General features: G+C 36.4%; 1 protein-coding gene across 2 annotated transcripts in view; it reads left to right on the top strand.

Annotated features, from left to right (window-relative positions):
• The window catches only part of MMS22L (MMS22 like, DNA repair protein), a 113,592-nt gene that overhangs the window by 29,133 nt on the left and 66,581 nt on the right, over positions 1-17,878 (top strand). For both annotated transcript variants that reach the window (XM_036890345.2, XM_036890344.2), the window contains exons 12-14: positions 4,798-4,917; positions 6,868-7,094; positions 8,972-9,475. In XM_036890345.2, coding sequence (XP_036746240.2) covers positions 4,798-4,917; positions 6,868-7,094; positions 8,972-9,475 — 851 coding nt within the window. The remainder of the gene's footprint in view (positions 1-4,797; positions 4,918-6,867; positions 7,095-8,971; positions 9,476-17,878) is intronic.

Below are 17,878 nucleotides of genomic sequence, written 5' to 3'. Positions count from 1 at the left end.
GAGAGAATTAAAGAGTATCTCCCTTCCACAGAAAAGTTTGTTTTTTGACTAAAAGATCACAAACCCTCTTAAAACACTTAGTTGCATGAAAATAAAAATATTTCTTTCCTTTGGATATGACTCTCTGACACGGCATAGTGTACCTCTACAATTTAACTAGTTTTATAATGGTGGCAGGTAAAGCTGTTTTAAAGATAAACGAGTAATTCTTGGAGGTAGGTAGGGTGACCATCCAGATTTGCCTGGCTTGGGATTTCCCAGGATGTGAAACTTTCAGAGCTAAAACCAGGAAAGCCCTGAGCAGACTGGAACAAGTCAGTCACCTGGAGGTAGGGATAGTGCAGCTGACTGAAGAAACCTTCTCTGTGGATTTAGGTCTAGCATAAAGTCAAAGTAATATCTTTCCTATGAGAGAAGAGGTCATCATATATATAGAAAGAAGTAGCTCATTCTTTTTAGTAAATTTGCACTTTTGTCATGTCTTCATTACATCAAATTCGATTTTATAAATAGTATAGGGCTACTTGCTGGAGTTCTTGGAACCAATTGTGGGTGCAGTAGGTGGTCAAAAGAATAAATGATATGTTTGGAGAGAGCTATCAGTTTGATTATATCGGTTTCCCCCATTTAGGTAAATTAAAATCTGACCATGCTCATGTGCTTTGACTTGATCTCCAACAGTCAGAGAGCTGGAGCATTTGCAATATTTAAAAAAACATACATTCCTCATATAGAGCAGTCTTCAAATAAAAGTGCCTGTTGGTTTTTTACTGAAGCAAATAATGTTCCAAATCTTTTTCTAGCCAGAAAAGATCTTTCAGAAACAGACACTGAATTTGTTAGTAAAGAGAGCCTATATTGTTTAATTTTACTTATATAAGTGTAATTAGAAAAGTTAAGTATTTGCTTTAAATGTAGTTTTTTAGAGGTAATCCTATTTATTATTTGTGAATGCTAACAATAAACATTTGTATGGCCTTTGAAAAAGCAGTATTGTTTTTTATCTGAATAGGGAGACTTGTTTTATGCTACCTACTTTTTAAAGGCTCATTATTTTCTGACTGCACAGGAATAATATTCTAATAAAGGTCATGGAAGGGTATGAAAAGCAAGCCTAATTTTTTTTAAATACTAATTTTCCTTTGTTAAAGAATTTGGGACAGTCCAATGCTAAAAACTACTCAGAATGTGATTAGATCTGAGTAATGTGGGAAAATAATACTCTAATTATGAATTCAAATTCCATGTTTCTTGGACAAGATCTTGAGTTGGATATTGAAGTCTAATTCTCCTTTCCAATCCTAATAATAAATCCAATTAGACAGACTAACAGGTATAATTTAGCTTGCAGAAACATTTTATTCCTCCTATGGTTTCTGATAGGTAGGTTAGCTATGCATAAAGAAATTAACCCACATTGTTAAATTGCAATTTTTAAAGAATAAGCTTTAAGAGTAAATATTTTTATTTTTAGTTCAATAAAAGACCTTGACATACAGAATATAGCAAAACTTAATATGCCTAAATTTGATATTTCAAAATAAAGCTGGAAGACATTTTTTTTTTTTTGATTAAAGTATCATTGATACATAATCTTATGATGGTTTCAATTACACAACACCGTGGTTCAACTTTCACCCATATTATCAAGTCCTCACCCCCTCCAGTGTCGTCACTGTCTAACAACGTAGTAAGATGTTAGAGAGTCATCAAGTGAATTCTCCATGCTGTCCTACCGGCCCAGTGACCTGCCTATATTGTGACACACGTTATAGGGCCCCTTAATCCCCTTCTCCCTCCCCACCCACCCTCTCCAATCGCTCCCCTTTGGTAACCACTAGTCCACTCCCGGTGTCTGTGAGTCCACCGGCTCCTGCAGGCAGTTCTCTGGCTGCTCCAGGGCCGAGAGCACTGTGTAACCCTTGCCCCTCTGAAGCCCATCTGGCTGCTGGGGAGTCTTTCAAACTGCCTGCTTTGCTTTTGTCTCAGGGGGGCTGGTAGATGGTACCTGTTCTCCACAAGCGGCTGGAAACTCCACCTCACCGAGCGTTGCCTGCCTTTGTTGTCCAGCCCCACTAACACTAGAGCCCCACGCAACGGGGGTCTGTGTTCCCAGAGCAGATCTCCTGGGCTGGGTGTCCGGCGGTCTTAGGCTACTGCCCCCTCCTCGCTCCGTTCATCTTCCTCCCACCTGTGGGCTGGGGTTGGATTGCGGCTAAGCCACCTTACCCTTTGCTGTGAGGGCTTCACTTCTAACCCCATATGGGAAAATCTAGTCATCCTCTCCTATCCCCTTGCCATTCCCACATTTTTAGTGGCCTGACTAAATGGCAGGCAGCTGTAGACTGTCTGCTTCTGTACTCATCAAAATGACTTATTTCAGAATTTCTTTTAAAGCACAATTCAACACATGCTCTGCCCCAGTCAGTTTAGCTAAAGATCTTGCCTCATACACTGAGAAAATAGGATCAGTCAGTTGAGAATTCCTTTTTCCACCTTCAAATCTCCCAACTTTGTACTTAGCCTCTCAGTCTGCTTTTCTGTTATATTAGGAATTGTCACTGTTTCTGTCAAAGGCTAATTCCTTTTCCTGTGCACTGGATCTTGTCTCTTCTTACCCATTCAAGTACTTTATGGATCTTCACTTAAATATCTCTACTTCCTCACCTTCTGTTATCTCCTCAACCTGCCATAGTTAAGCTTCTGTGTCTGGCATCCCCCAAAGTACTTGTCAAGGCCATCAGTGACGACTTTGGTGTTAAATCTGAGAGTTCTTTTTTATTCTCATTTTAACCTGTCAGTAGCATTCAACCCTGCCGACTCCTCTCCCTTTCTGAAATGTTTTCTTCGCTGCCATGATGTCTGGTTTCCTTCCTACTTCATTGGACGTTGGTTTTTACTTAAAGAATCTCTCCCTTTTTCGTGTTGTCTAAATGTTGGAAAAGCAAAGTTCTCTCAGTTATGGGTCCTTTTGTCTCTTCCATCTGTAGTCTTTCCTTGGTTCATCTTATCTCTTAGCTCTAAAAACCATCAACCAACAACGAAATTTATATCAACAGCTGTCAATTTCCCTTGAGCTTGTAGACCCATATGTCCAATTGTCTGCATAGTATCCCCACTTGGTTGCCCTGTGCCCTCTCCCATCTGTTCCTCCCCTAGTCTTTTTTGCCATTTCAGGAAATGGTTTCATCAACCCATTTTCTTAAGCCAAAACCTGGGAGTTTTCCCTAAGTACTAATCTTTCCCTTATACCTTAATACAACCACCAACAAATTCCATTGCCTCTGTTTCCAAATATATCTCTAAAGTTCTCTACTTATCTTTTCCTATAATTTCACAGGATTGCCTCCTAAGCTTTTGAGGTGGCAGGAGGAGAAGGTAGTAGAAAAAAGTAGACCCTTTAAATCTAATCTATGATGGAATAACCATGCATATTTGTTAAAAAGTGACACACCACTGAATCCTAGTCATTCAGCAATCATTTTCTCTCAAAGCTTACTATATATACCATGTACCTTCAGATCTCCCAATGTGTCTGCTTTGACCTCTCAGTCTGCTTTCCTGTTCTGTCACTGTTTACCTTCTAAGTGGTCTTCCTTCTTCTGTTCTTATCCTTCTATATTCATTCTCTATGATTAGATAGAGCGGTATTTTTGAAACAATCACATCATGTCATTCCTGTGCTTACAATCATGTACTGGCTTCCCAAAATATGTAACATAAAATCCATATTTCTTACCAAGATTTATAAAGCGTCAGATGAGATATGGGCCCTAACTATCTTTGACTTAATCCTACAATACCAAGCCTTCTGCTAATTCTGGAACTTTGTGTGTTTTATCTCTACCATGAATACTTTTCTTTCAGGTCTTTAAATGGTTGGCTCTTTTTCATTCAGGTCCGTTAGTACCAGCCATCAAAAAGACCTTTCCATTCATACAGTAATGATCCACATCCTGATACAGTAATGATCCACATCCTCTACTAGGTCTTTGTCACATTACACTGCTTTGTTTTGTTTTTCACAGCAGTTTTTAAAATTTATCTTGTTTGTTTCAGGGTGTGCTATTTTCCCATTTCCCTCAAAAGTGTAAGTTATCTTAGTACATTATACCATGTCTGACTTACTGATTGCTCTGTACCTACTACCTTAGAATAGTACCAGGTATAGAGTTAGCTTTAAATACATAATTCTTGAATTACTGGAACTCAACAGTGGTGTGTCACTTTTTAACAAACATGCATGGTTATGTCGTCATAGAAAATGGGATTAAATTAAAGCATCTATGTTTTCCCTGCTTCTCTCTCCTGCTGCCACTTCCTAAAAGGTTAAAATATAGACTCTGCCAATCCTCTGGTTTTTGAAAAGACAACTCTTAGATTACTATAAAGAATTTGACCTTGACTTAAGTATGACCAAGTCCTGTGGATTTATGTTTATCTTAATTGTTAGATCATTTTTCCTACTCCTTTCTGGCTGGAGGTTCTTTTTCAGTCTCTGGGTTACCTACATCATTCAGTTATGAAACTATTGTAATTTTTAATTAATTGAGTTAGAAGTCAAATTGAGTTACGTAATTTCCATTATTTGAATATATTAATGGTCTTTAAAGCAAAATTTTAAAAGTAGACCTTACACTGATTTAAACCTTATAGTCTGAAGTTGAAGATGGGTATGATTTGGTGGAAATCTAGTTATATTCTTTTTAGAAGCAGGCTATTACATGAAATACCAAGTGATAATATTCATGTTTCCAGAGCCCATTTACTTCCTCACAATTTCAGTTCACTTTTTAGGACTGTATACCAGAAGAGCAATTACGAATGTATCTTCACTGTTGTTTGACACTTTGTGATTTCTGGGAGCCAAACATTACAATTGTCACCATTCTATGGGAATACTATAGTAAAAACTTGGTGAGTAAATAGAATATGAATTTGTTCCTGGAATTTGAAGAATTTGTACATGATACCTGAGGACTGTTTTCATGGTTTAATTATGAGTAGTTACAGGTTTTTCTAAAAAAGTTAACTTCAAAGTTAGAGTAGCTCAAGAATAGTTTTATCTTTCACAGACATCGTCTATAGACCATTAGCGTAAGAGAAGTGAACATTCAATGCTCCCTTTCTCTTAAGAATGGGAGTAAACAAAGTAGCCAGAATCGTACAAGAAAGATACTATTTTAAATCCTCATTTATAAATGTTTACTAACAATTATTTATTGTTTGCAACACATTGAGAAGTTAAAGCTCTCCTGGATAAGACATAATCTTCGCATTTGAGTAGCATATAGGCTAGTGGGCAGATACACATATATTGCTGGAAAAAAGTTCTAATACTTTGGAACACCAGAGAATGGAGTATCTGACCCAGTGTATGAAGTTGTCAAAGACTTTCAGAGGTCATAATTTTTAAAGCTGGCCAGGGCAATGAATGGAATTTTCCAAGTACAGAAGAAAAAGAGCATCCAGGCAAAAGGAACAGTCTGGACGGTTGTATGGAGACCTGAAAGAACATCTAGTCCCGCATGTCAAGTAGTTCTGAATGACAGGTCTGAGATAACTAGGAAGAGAGACAGGAGATAAGAAAAGTAGAGAATGTAATTTGGGGCTAGATTGTGAGGGTGAGAGATAATGTGCTGTTGGATCATGACATTTCAGGACACGTTGGAAAGCAAGGATTTGACATGTTACATCTATTTTTGAGAGTTTCAGAAAGTGATACGAATGAATTAGGTACTGATGAGTTAATCCAGTATAGTCATATGAACAAGTAATACAGTGAGTGAAAACTAAAACAGGGATAATCGATTTGGAAAGGGGAGGATAAATTCAGAAGATAAAAGTTCTAAATGTAAATTTAAAGGATTTAGTTACCTAGTTGGATGTGGAGAGACTATTTGGAATGTTTGGGTTTCTGGGCAAATAATAATGAACCCCTGAGTTAAGATGGAAAATGGAAACGGAAGATTTACATGTAAATTAATAGTTCAATTTTATACCTAACAGAGTTGAGAAAAATACCTTTCTGTGAAGCGTAATGTCAGTCTGATTGCAGAAATGACCGATTCTAGTTCGGAGGTAGGATGTGTACAAGTTGGGGGTAGAGTATCCTGTGATCCTGAAAGTATAAATGTTACCAGAGGAAGCTAGAGTCGTGTCTGAAGGACCCAAGAGCCAGCCTGACAGTTCCCATTTCCCACACTGGGTGAATTTGAGCATAAGAAAGAATAATGACTGCTCTGGATTAAAATATGTCAGACATGTTTAAATCCTTGAGTTTATGTTGCTTTTAGAAAAGTTACTCTGAAAAAAAAATCCACATCTTAAAACTATAAATAAAGGAAAATACAGATTATTTTAAAATAACCAAATTTCTGACGAACAGATTCAGAAGGAATGATAAAATCAGAGAATCACCATTGTATGCTTCTGATAAAATAAGACATCTGGGCAGTAATTATCCTTGGCTGCCGAAACTGTTAAGTGAAAGGCAGTGAGGACCATTGATTGGATAGGTCAGGTTGACTGTGTGATCATTCTTAACACAAAAAGATGACAGTCAGAACTTTCCTACCTTTTTACTGATTTCAGTAGGAAATGCTGACCACTATCAACGAATGATTCTTATCAAAAAACTCAACCTGAGTCTGATCAGTCCTCTAGATATAGCTACCAATTTACAGAAAAGATAGGGGATGAAAGAATACATTAAAATGACACTTGGGAAATATAAACAGCTACATCCAGAATGTAGGAAATTCTACACAATAAATGACCTGATATAAAAATAAGTGGTATAGCAAAAATGTTGGGAAATTTGATAAAATGTAATAATACGTGTTTTCTGTCTCTTTTTGCTTTTAGAATAGTTCTTTCAGTATTTCTTGGCTGCCTTTAAAAGGTCTTGGAAATGTCATTAAGTCACCGTTGTCTATGCTAGAAATGGTGAAGACCTGCTGTTGTGATAAACAAGATCATGACCTTTATAAATCCAGCAGTAGCTACACCATTTTCCTTTGCATTTTGGCAAAAGTTGTTAAGAAAGCAATGAAGAACAATGGTCCTCATCCTTGGAAACAAGTCAAAGGAAGGTGCCTGCCTTATCTTTCTTTGTCATGAATGTTCACTGATATCTTTGGGAAAGTGTTAGTGTTTGTATTTTTTCAGTTAATTTGTGCTTCTAAGTCTTTATGATTTATACATTTAAAATATATTCCTTGATGTAGAATAACAAAATGCAAAGCTTTTTGATTCTGCCAGTTTGTTATAGTAATGAACAAACTTAATATCCATAACTTGTAGAGATTTTAGTTTCTTACCAGTCCTTAAGATTGAAATTCATGTATTAAATGCAGGGATATTAGAGAACTATTGTTTTTCATGCCCAAATTAATTGTAATGTTATTATGCAATTAATTGCATATATTTTATTAACAATTATAGAAATAAAAGACATCTCCAAATCGCACACTGGCAGGTAATAGATTCAACCTACAAAGTTGCATCTTCTTTGATCCTGCAGTCCCACAAACCCTCTGTCTGTGAATGAAAACTAACCAGAGCGTAATAAAACCACATAACTCAGTGTTTGCATTTGGGAAGTATGCCAGTTTTCATTTCTAGAGTGGTAAAATAAACTTCTGGCCACATTCATATTTTTGGTCCCACAATCTTTTTTTTTTTTTGAGTTTTGCTTGTTAAATGCGTATGAGTTTTAATTGTCTTCCTTTATTCTACCTCCTTTGCCTTTTAGCCCTTTTTTAAAAGCCCTCTTTGTGCACAACATTACCATCTATCATTTGCTCAGCTTATGTGGTGGGAGCTCTTAGAACCGAATACCTCTTATTCTAGGTAGGGAACTTCTCAAGAACCAGTGAAATTCCTGTTTGTTCCCACAGTGAGTAATTCTTTCAAGGGGATGATGATACCGTTTGGATATTTTATTTAGAATACACTCGTCTTTAATAGTTACTTTGTTAAGTCTTCAATCGTTACGTGGCTCAAACAGAAGTTTTTTGTTTCGTTTGCCAGCTTGTTTTTGAATCTTAAATCATTTTATGGAAGACATAATACTCAGAACTTTATTGCTAAAATAAATCATTGTAATTTGTTCAATAATAAGTCTATTTATTAGGAAATACCTATATGCCAAGTACTATAGTGGGCATGATGGGGGATATAAAGATAATTAAAAAGATCTTTACTTTCAGGACCTCATCAGCTCTATTATTTACCAGTAAACATTTAACCTCTGTGGACATAAATCATTTCTATCTTGAATAAGCCAGTTATTGGAGTTATAAAATATAATGATCTGTAAGATTCAAGAGGAATGGTTTTCAGTTTTAATCCCTTAACTGGTGAAAGAAAAATACATGTACTATTAAGTAGTATAGACAAGAGATTTTTTAATGGCTAGTCTTGGATATTTGAACACTTAACAATTTTTCTTTATGAATAGGTAAAAAATAATTTTTCCAGCACTTTGAATTATCTTAGGGATAAATATAGTAAGAGCCAAGTCTTTGTGAGAGGGGATAGCAGGAGAAAAGGTTTAAGGAAAGTTGTTACATAAAATTGCCCCATTAAGATTTCTGTGAAGCACATTAAATTATACTTAAAAGATTATGCATTCTTATTTATTTGTCAAGAAAACTTTATATAATGGGGGGGACTAACATAAAAGGAAAAGCCATGTGCCATACGAAAGTGTTTCTGCTGCACTTTGGGGAAAGCCACTGACTCCTCCGATTCACTTAGATGACTGCTGCGTCATCGAGAAACGTGGCGGTGGTGGTTTTCTCTGAGGATGCCTTCTAAGTGGGAAGAGACATGGCAGCATCATAATGAAGAATTAGCGCCAAGTTTTAAAGTAATGGAACTGTCATGTGTATTGAGTGAAATGTTATTTTAAAATAGGGATTTTTATGAATGAAATAATTTATTAAAGGGACTCTTTGTTTTACAGAATATATTCTAAATTCCACCGAAAAAGAATGGAAGAACTAACTGAAGTTGGTCTGCAGAACTTTTTCAGCCTTTTTCTACTGTTGGCAGCTGTTGCAGAGGTGGAAGACGTGGCAAGTCATGTTTTAGGCCTCCTGAATTTCCTCACGCCTTCCCTGACAACATCTTCTCTCATTTGGAAAGCTCAGGTGGCCTTCCTCCTGATGTATACCCAGAAAAATCTGGACATTGGTGTTTTGGCTGAGAAATTTTCAGGTGCTTTCCTGGAGAAAGCAAAGGAGTTCTTGGTATCTAAAAATGATGATATGGGGCAGAGACAGTCTCTCTGGACACTTCTGTCCATCTATATTGATGGTGTTCAAGAAATGTTTGAGACCAGCCACTGCGTGCATCCTCCCCATGAAAAGCTGCTTAATGATGGCTTCAGTATGCTGCTCCGGGCCTGTCAGGGATCCGAGCTCAGGACAGTGCTGAGCTTTCTGCAGGCTGTTCTGGCCAGAATCAGGTATGTTTTCTAGTAATGTGCTAATGTATTGATGTGTTTTATATCATCATCTGTGTTGATTCTGTATTAAAAGTTTTTCTTTTGACATACACATGAAATCCAAATGAAGAAAGAGGAGTTGTTTTTACTGATACATTGGCGTAAAATCTGTAGTTTTTAAGCTGTTTTTTCAAACAGTAGTTCTTCAAAAGAAAGCCTATGTGCAAACACGTAAAACTAAAACTAAGCCTGGAGCAGCTGAGGTGCAGTCCCAGAGCTGGGACTTCACACCTCCCCTTCCCTTCCTGCCTCTCCCATGAGTATTACTATCCGGAGTTATGTTCCAGGTATTCTGTGCAACCATGAGCTCAAATCTGAAGTGGTTTTTAGTGCAACATGTGCAGTTTTGTGCCCATGAGATTTTGGCCACACAGTACTATAAAAAAAACTTATAATAACTGTCTTTAAATATTTTGTTGCAGAGTTGTAGCCTCAACTACCTGAAATACTTCTAGCTAAGACTTACTCTGAGATTAATATAGGATTGTTCTGTTGATGGCACCAATGCTTATACATAACTATTTTCAGATTCACTTAAATTATGCAAATGTCCAGATTAACAAAATAATGGTAAGAGCAGTGGTTATGACATTTATTGCCTTTAAATGCCTTTTTCATTTAAGTTTTACCTTTGAAGTATACGTTAAGAAGTTAGATACTGCCACTCAGTGTAGTTATTGTCGCTGAAAAGTGTAAAAGTTATGTGTAGAAATTCCGTTTTATTTGAAACCATGTCTGAAGTTAACAAAGAAACTGCCTCCCTCTTCCTCATACCATATTTCAAAAGTAGCATCTGTTTTTCAGATGTACTAAGCTTGGCAATATCTCTAAGTTGTAGAAATCTATTCATTACTAATTTTATTTATTACTAATTTACTTAATTTGCTTTGTGATGGGCTTTATGTTCATACTGATTAATCTACAGGTTTTCATGTCTCATTAGAATTTATGTAGTATTTATATTCATCTGCTCTCTTCAGTTTAAATTCTAAGTGTTTAGTCAGAGTTTTTGGTCTGGTGATCATCCCCTTATCCCCTAATAAAAGCTAAAAATCTTTAAGTTCTCAGGTTTTTGGATGGATAGATAGATGGATAAGTAAATAAATAACCAACTTCATTAGAAGCAGCTTTTACTACTTCTGGGTCTTCTCCAATTGTTTGTTTTCAATCTAGTGTTTATTAGCAGATGTTATACTTTCTCAAGTGCCAAATAAATTCATTTTGCTTGTTTAGTTTTAAAATGAGTGGTAAGTAGTATTTCCCTGTGCTTCCCAGGCCAAATTAGGCATTCCCATATTTTTGGTACCGCTTTTGGTTTGTTCATTTATGTTTGTCTGGATATGCAAAACAAGGAAGAGGAGGGAGCCCGTCTAAACCATCCTGGTGATGAGGAGGTACGGGGTCCAAAAGATTCAGGGGCAGAGGAGTAGAAAATGAAGCAAGGTGTGTGGACATCTTGGGAGGGTGCGTCATGGAAGCCAAGTAGCAGAATCCATGCATGGTATTTTTCTGCCTTTTATCATTGAAAATGGATGAGTCCCTTTTAATTGTAACAGTTGTGTTTCTTCTTACATAGATTTGTTTTTACTTTTAACAAGAATTTATATCCTACAAACTCTGTTAATTTCTTAGAAATTTTGGGGAATCATTATTTTTATTAAGATTTTTTTTAGTTGCTAATACAATCTGTCATGGTCACAGACCTCTCCCCACGTTCACTCCTTTGCAGTCCGGTTCAGTGGTTCTCCAGGGTGAGGTTGCCCCCCAGGGAACACGTGGCAGTGTTTGGAGAAGCGTTTGTTCATCTCAGCTACAGGGAGTGCTGCTTGCGCCCAGGGGGTGGAGGCCAGACCCCAGGACCCAGGAGGGTCCTCGCAGCAAAGAACTACCTGGTCCAGCCTCAGCGGTGCTGAGTCCTACTCCACAGAACGGAAACGTTTTCTTACAGAACCTTCCAGACCTTTTCCATTTGTAGCCTTAAAACACAAAATTGCAACTTCCCTTTTTCACTGTCTGTGTTAGTATATGGAGACCTAACTAATTCTTCTTAAGGGCTACCTTGTTGTTTTGGCTACTTTTTAATGAGTCATTAGTTGGAAAAAAATGAATTACGCGTGTGGAGACAAATTACATTTTATTTATAATAATTTATATTTGAACTATTATTAACACCATTTCAACCATCTGAGCTTCACTTATTGTACTTAAAAGCAAATTTTTGCTCTTTAAGTTCAGTTTAGTTAAAGTCTTTTAACATTAGGCCAAAGCTATTTCAGAAGTGTTGGAAAAATATTGCTGGCAAGTACCTTGTAAACTATAATGCATCTCTGTTACTCCATGGGGGTCATTATTCAGATGCACAGAGGTGGGAATCGGAGGCATATTCAAGACTGTTGGTTATAAAGCTGAAACTAAATTTACACTTACATTAGGAGTTTGAGCTGAAATTGGTTTGAGTTTGTAGTTTGCTCTCATCTGGAGAAAGGGGTAAGGAGTGTGTTGTTGATCTTTAGGACTGACCTATTTATAAAGTACCTTAATGTTTACATTGATGACATTTAATTCCTTGCACAGATGTTTATTTTTGGTTTTGTTTTATACTCTTCAACTGTGATTGAAAACAGTTTCTGTAAGTGAATATCTAATCATGTATGACTTCTGTTGCCAAATTATAAAGCCATTTTAAAGCAAATGTAAGGCCTGTGTGAATAAGAATGGTGTAGTAATGTGCAGGTCTTTATTAATGCTGTCATTGTTTAGGCACGTCCATCTTTTAAATTTCTGAGGCTTGCATTGTACTTTGCACATATTTCTTCAATGAAACTGATTGCAGTAAATAATGAGAAGAATTACGGTTTGATGTTTGGTTTTATTCCATCTGTCTTTAGTAACCAAGGCAGAGTAATGTCAGGAGAGACTTGAAAAACTTGGGGATCTTTTGGGGAAGGGCTTCAGCATTGTTTACCTTAAAAAGAGAGAAAGAGAGAAAGAGGAGGGAAGGAAGGAAAGGGAAGAAGGGAGGGAGGGGGGAGAAACACAGAAAAGTCCTATAGCTAATTGAATCATAGCTTAACCTAAAATCTGGAGCTTAATTTAAGGTGTTTCATAGGAGTCTTTCAGGTATGCTATAATATTATTACTAGAAAGATCAAAAACATTTTGGATGCTTGTTAAAAATTAAAGTATAGGCTTCTTTTTTGCTTTTAAGTTAGGAACAGAGCTAAATTCTGGTGCATTTCCGTTTAGCTAGGGAAGATGGGTTACATAGATTGATGATATTTATTCCTGGCTGCTTCCCTGACAAGGGAAAGAATGAAATACTTTACCTTATCAATCTCTTCTGTTTTCAAATTCAGGTGGGAATAAGGTACCAGTCCTTGCATAAATGTGTGTGCAGGCTGTGTGAATGTGTGTGTTGAACTAGGTAATAGTTTTATAACTGTATGACAGAGAAATTACAGGTAGGAAGGAACCAGGATCACTGATTAAAGGGAGTAGCAGCTCCCTCTAGGCTGTTAAGAAATAATAACTTCATATGCCACTTTCTGCTAACTGGAGCTGATGGCTCACCAGAGCATTCTTTATTGCTGATTAAGTAGCATTATGAAAATACTGACTTGGTTATGTTAACTAAATGCCTCCGTGTTTAAAACTTCGAATGTCAAATCGTTTTAACAGTCATCTTTAACATTTCACATTACCTCTCTGCAATCACATTTCTAGTTCTCACTTGCTGTTATTTGAGGTTAATATAAAAATGGCAGCTTTCATTTGTGGAGTTAGGTGTAGCCACAAGCTTTTCTTTAATTATATCCATTCATGTTGCTATAGTTAAGGGTCTGTCAGCATTTCCATTATAAACCTCCATTTTCAGGGTTTTATAACACAGCTCTGGAAATTAGCTCTGGGCAAAAACTTGACGTACAGTGAGTGCCTCATGAGATTCTCCCTCCTCCCATCCCCCTTTTTCATTTTTACTGAAGTAAGGGTGAGTGGTTTCAAAATGCCTTTTGGCATCTGCAAATATCATTTAGAGTTTAAAAGAAAAATAAATTTTCTGACTTTGTACCTGTTTGTTCTACCACTTAAGGGAGGTTGTGGACTTAGGAATATAAGCCAAATGGATATTGATCAACTGACATCCTATTTTGTATTAAACAAGAGCCTAGTTTCAAACAAGTCTAAAGGCAGTTTAAAACTTCCCTGAAGTGTTATATATTGAGACTTAAGAAATAGTTCAAAGGGATGATTACCTTTTTTGATACTCTCTGTGCTCAAGTACAACTCCTCTTTTGACTCTTTTTCCTGGCTTCAGTAAACATTTTGAAATACATGTATTTTTTTAATCCTTTTCCTTCTTTTCCAGTGAGCCTAGAAGGTCATCTGTTACGTGTCTGCTTTGACATTTGGGGTGGGTGTGCGTGTACGTGTGCACGCATGCATGTGTGTGGAACTGTTTTTATTATTCCCCTTGGTATTTTACGTGCTCATTAGTTCTAGTTATTTTCACCTTTGTTGGTCTGGTATCATTTATTCTAAACATTTTTTTTTTTCTTTAAATCTTTCCTTCAATGAGAAAACTGGGGGTTCTCTAGGCAGGAAGAATGTGGTATAAGGAGGTATTCTTGGGAGGGTGTGCTGTATGCCAAATAATGTACAAGACTTTTCAGGAAAAATAGGGCACTCTTGACAGCATGCAAGCCTTTTCTTCCTTTTGTTACTGGTTGTTCTGTTAGTACAAATGAGTTATAGCTCTTAATTAGTGAAAAATAGTAGTAAAAATGAATTTGAGGCAGAATATGATTTCTAAAATAACCAAACCATGAGTTATTTACTTGCATAGTTTGATTAGCATAGCCCAGATTGCCCAAAATATCTGCAGATCTGTTGTTTGTTTATCATATATATATATAATATGATGCAGATTTTCATTTGCTGTGATGCAAATTTTGGGGCATTATTCCAATAATTTGGGTGAGGGAGTACCTACCTGAGTATGCTCCAAGGATGTGTATTTCCAGTTTTTATTTAAAAAATCAAAGACATTGCTCAATAAGAGTGAGCCATTTACCAGTTTTGGTTGCTTCAGAAAAAGCATAAGCATCTCTAATGGAAGGTGGTATAAATCGTAGTATTTGGGCAGTGTATAAAATGTAAAGATTTCTTTTCATCATTAAGTATTTCATATTATCTTTCATCTGTTATTTTACACATACACTATGAATTAGTATTTTGTCCTTGTTTAGTTTTTACCAGGCTTGAATTTGACAAAGCATATTTGCGTATTTATTATAGCCCCTTTATATTACATATTTTACAAATTCACGCAATAATGTAAACCACTTAACTTATTAGCTTAGAAAGGGCTGTGCACTTTTTTGTATTTTGCTGAATAATATTATCTACTTAACTTTTCATGTATAGGAATTAAAATTTGGCTGATTTTTTTTTTTAGTTTCCAACTAGATCTTTGATATAGAGATGAATTCTTGGATAAGTGAAAAATGATATTTAAAGTATTGTATGGGAAAACTTACATGTCCAAATCCCAGCTTTATTGGTAAAATGAGGATAGTAGCACATACCTCACTAGGTAATTTTGAGGATTAAAAGCAATAATGAATATAAATGGATAGCACAGTGCATGGCATATTAGTAAGTTTCCGTAATGTCAGATGTTGCTATTTCATTATCATTATTTTGAAAAGAACCCGTGGTAAAATCATTTCTTTGTACTATATGCCTTGCAACCTCAATGACTGTACATTTGGACTTACCTTGGATGGTTCCTAATGCATTCCTTATATACTGCCTTTAACATAGCGGCCATTCAGTAAGTGCTTTAGATATGTAAAAGAATCAGTTTCTTTAAAAACATTCAAAGTAGGGAACATGAACATTGCCTCCCAATTGATTACATAGAACAGTTGGAAATTGTGATTCTATATTGCCAAGATGGTAAGCAGCTGCTGTAGAAAAAGAAAGGGAATTTTTTAGGGTAGAAATGTGACATGTATGTATATCCTTCTGTCTCTGTCCAGTTGACTGAGATAATTGTTTTTTTTAATGTCTTCTTTTGAGGATCGCTCTATCATTCCTTCTTTAGTCTCACTACCATTTCCTCCACTTTCAGACGTTTATTAATGTTTGTTAATGTCCCTTGCTCATTTTTAAACTGGGTTCTCTTTCTTTGTTGCATTGTAAGAATTCTTTGTATATTCCTGATTAAAGTCCCTTATCAGATATATGATTCACAAATATATATTCCCATTTTATGGGTTGTCTTTGCACTTTCTTGATGTCTTTTGCAGCATAAAATATTTTAATTTTAATGAAGTCCTATTTTTTTTTCTTTTGTTGCTTGTGTTCATCTCGTGTTCTCTTGCCACATTTATCTTCTTGGAGAACAGATCTGCTTATGTCATTCTGTTTTAACACCTTTAGTGACATCCTGATGGACACAGAAAATTTCAAATTACTTATCATGGTCTTCAAAGTCTTCCACAGTCTGGCTCTATCTACGTCTGCCACTTTTTCTTGTGACTCCCCTTAATTTAGTCAGGTGGAACTACTGGTTCTCAGGAAATCTTTAAGTCTTTGTTACCTTTGTTTACATTTTCCTGTCAAAACCAGTTGAAGTTCAGGCCAGAACATACCAGCACAGTAAAACCAGATCTCAAGACTGAATAAGCTGAAGTTATATGATAACCAATGATTAAAAAAGGGTCATATCTGAAAATGAAAGTAATTGTCAAGGTCAGAAGTCAGAAATGGTCAGTGCTGACCACACTAGACATAGAGGTGGGGTAGCAATATAAAGAAAAATAAAAAACAAAACCAAAGACTTACTTAAAGGGATTTGGGGAAGGGAAAGTGGTTTCAGAAGTCAGTGGTGAGTACATGAGAGCTAGAGATGGACTCAGGGACCGTCATACACGTGCGTCCTGTTGGGGAGGAGCCAGAATTCCCGTAGACAGTTCTGCAGTAGCAGTTTGTGCTTTGGGCCTGTGCTTCTTCAGGAAAGCCAGCAATGTCTGAGAGTTGCGGCCCTCGCAGCATACTATAAAAAGCAGGTGCTGGAGGGTCAGTGAACCTGAGCTCATATCACCCCTCCTCCACTTACCAACTGTGCAATCTTGGGAACTTACTTCACCTTTTTTGAGCTTCAGCTGCATTTTTGTAAAATAAGAACCATCATGTAGGATTCCTGGGAACATCTGCTTAGACCTCTGCGGTCCATACACAATAGCTACCTGTGACAATTTAAGTTTCTGGTATTACTGAAAAATAAAACTTGTTTCTACTCTAGCTGAAATTGTATGAACTATTTTAATTTTTTTATTTTGCCAATGCAGTAGTTATCTCCAAACTGTTCTTACAGTGAAATAAGGAAACAGCTGAAGTATGTGGGCCTTTTAGCTTATACATTGATTTGAGAGTTTCAAGAACCTCTCAAAGGCTGGTTTCACAGGAGCACTTTGGATCTAAAAGTAGAGATCATCTGTATGTTTGTTGGGTTGAAAGCAAGTTTTGAAATAATGGACTGGAGGAAATAATAAAATAATTTAAGACAGTTCCCCAGAACGGATGATTCCTTATTGAAAGGGCATATTGAGTGAGTCCAGCACAATGTCAGAAAATTAACTCATAGCAGAGCACATCTGTGTGAAATTGAGAAGGCCAGGTACAAAGAAAAGCTACCAAAGTTGCCATGGACTTCTTAGCCTTTGCCTCCTCTTCTAGTCTTACATTTTTTTTATATTCGTTGTGCCCCTAGTCTTGTAATCTCTAATTATAGCCTAGGTCAGATCTCATATTTAACCCCAATTCCCAATAATTATAAAATTAAAGAAAAGAGATCAGTTGATCTCTATATTAGATTTTTTTTCATGATTACTCCTACTGTCAAAAAGTAGATGAATGGAGCTTTATGACTCCTTTTCTGATTCATAGTTCTCAAAGTTTGAAGTTCAGAAAAATCTGTTTTTTTTTTTTTTCTGGGATGAAACAGTAAACCCACCTCTCATAAATTGGAAAAGAAAAGGAGGGAACGTACGGGTGGAGAAAGAATACTGTGAAACAAATTGGGATGAAGAACACTGGAATAAAAGGATAAGTGCAAAAGAAATGTACTCTATAAAGGAAACATTTCATTCTTTTCAAAGTGAATCAGCTCAGTTGTTTAGGGAATAGACGTGCCATGATTATTTTCTGTACCAAGCACTGGAATATTTCTTTTTTAGCAGATGGTAATAAATCAAAAGGTTGGGGTGAGGCGAACACTCCTTTCTGCAATCTTATTTGTGTCACTGTGGTTCCCTGTGTGAACCCCATGGTTCACAATAGGTATTTAGACCACCCAGA

The sequence above is a fragment of the Manis pentadactyla genome, chromosome 12, assembly GCF_030020395.1.
Source record: "Manis pentadactyla isolate mManPen7 chromosome 12, mManPen7.hap1, whole genome shotgun sequence".
NCBI classification, from domain to species: domain Eukaryota; kingdom Metazoa; phylum Chordata; class Mammalia; order Pholidota; family Manidae; genus Manis; species Manis pentadactyla.
Note: the sequence above shows the minus strand (reverse complement) of the source record. Positions and strands in the feature narration are given on the sequence as shown.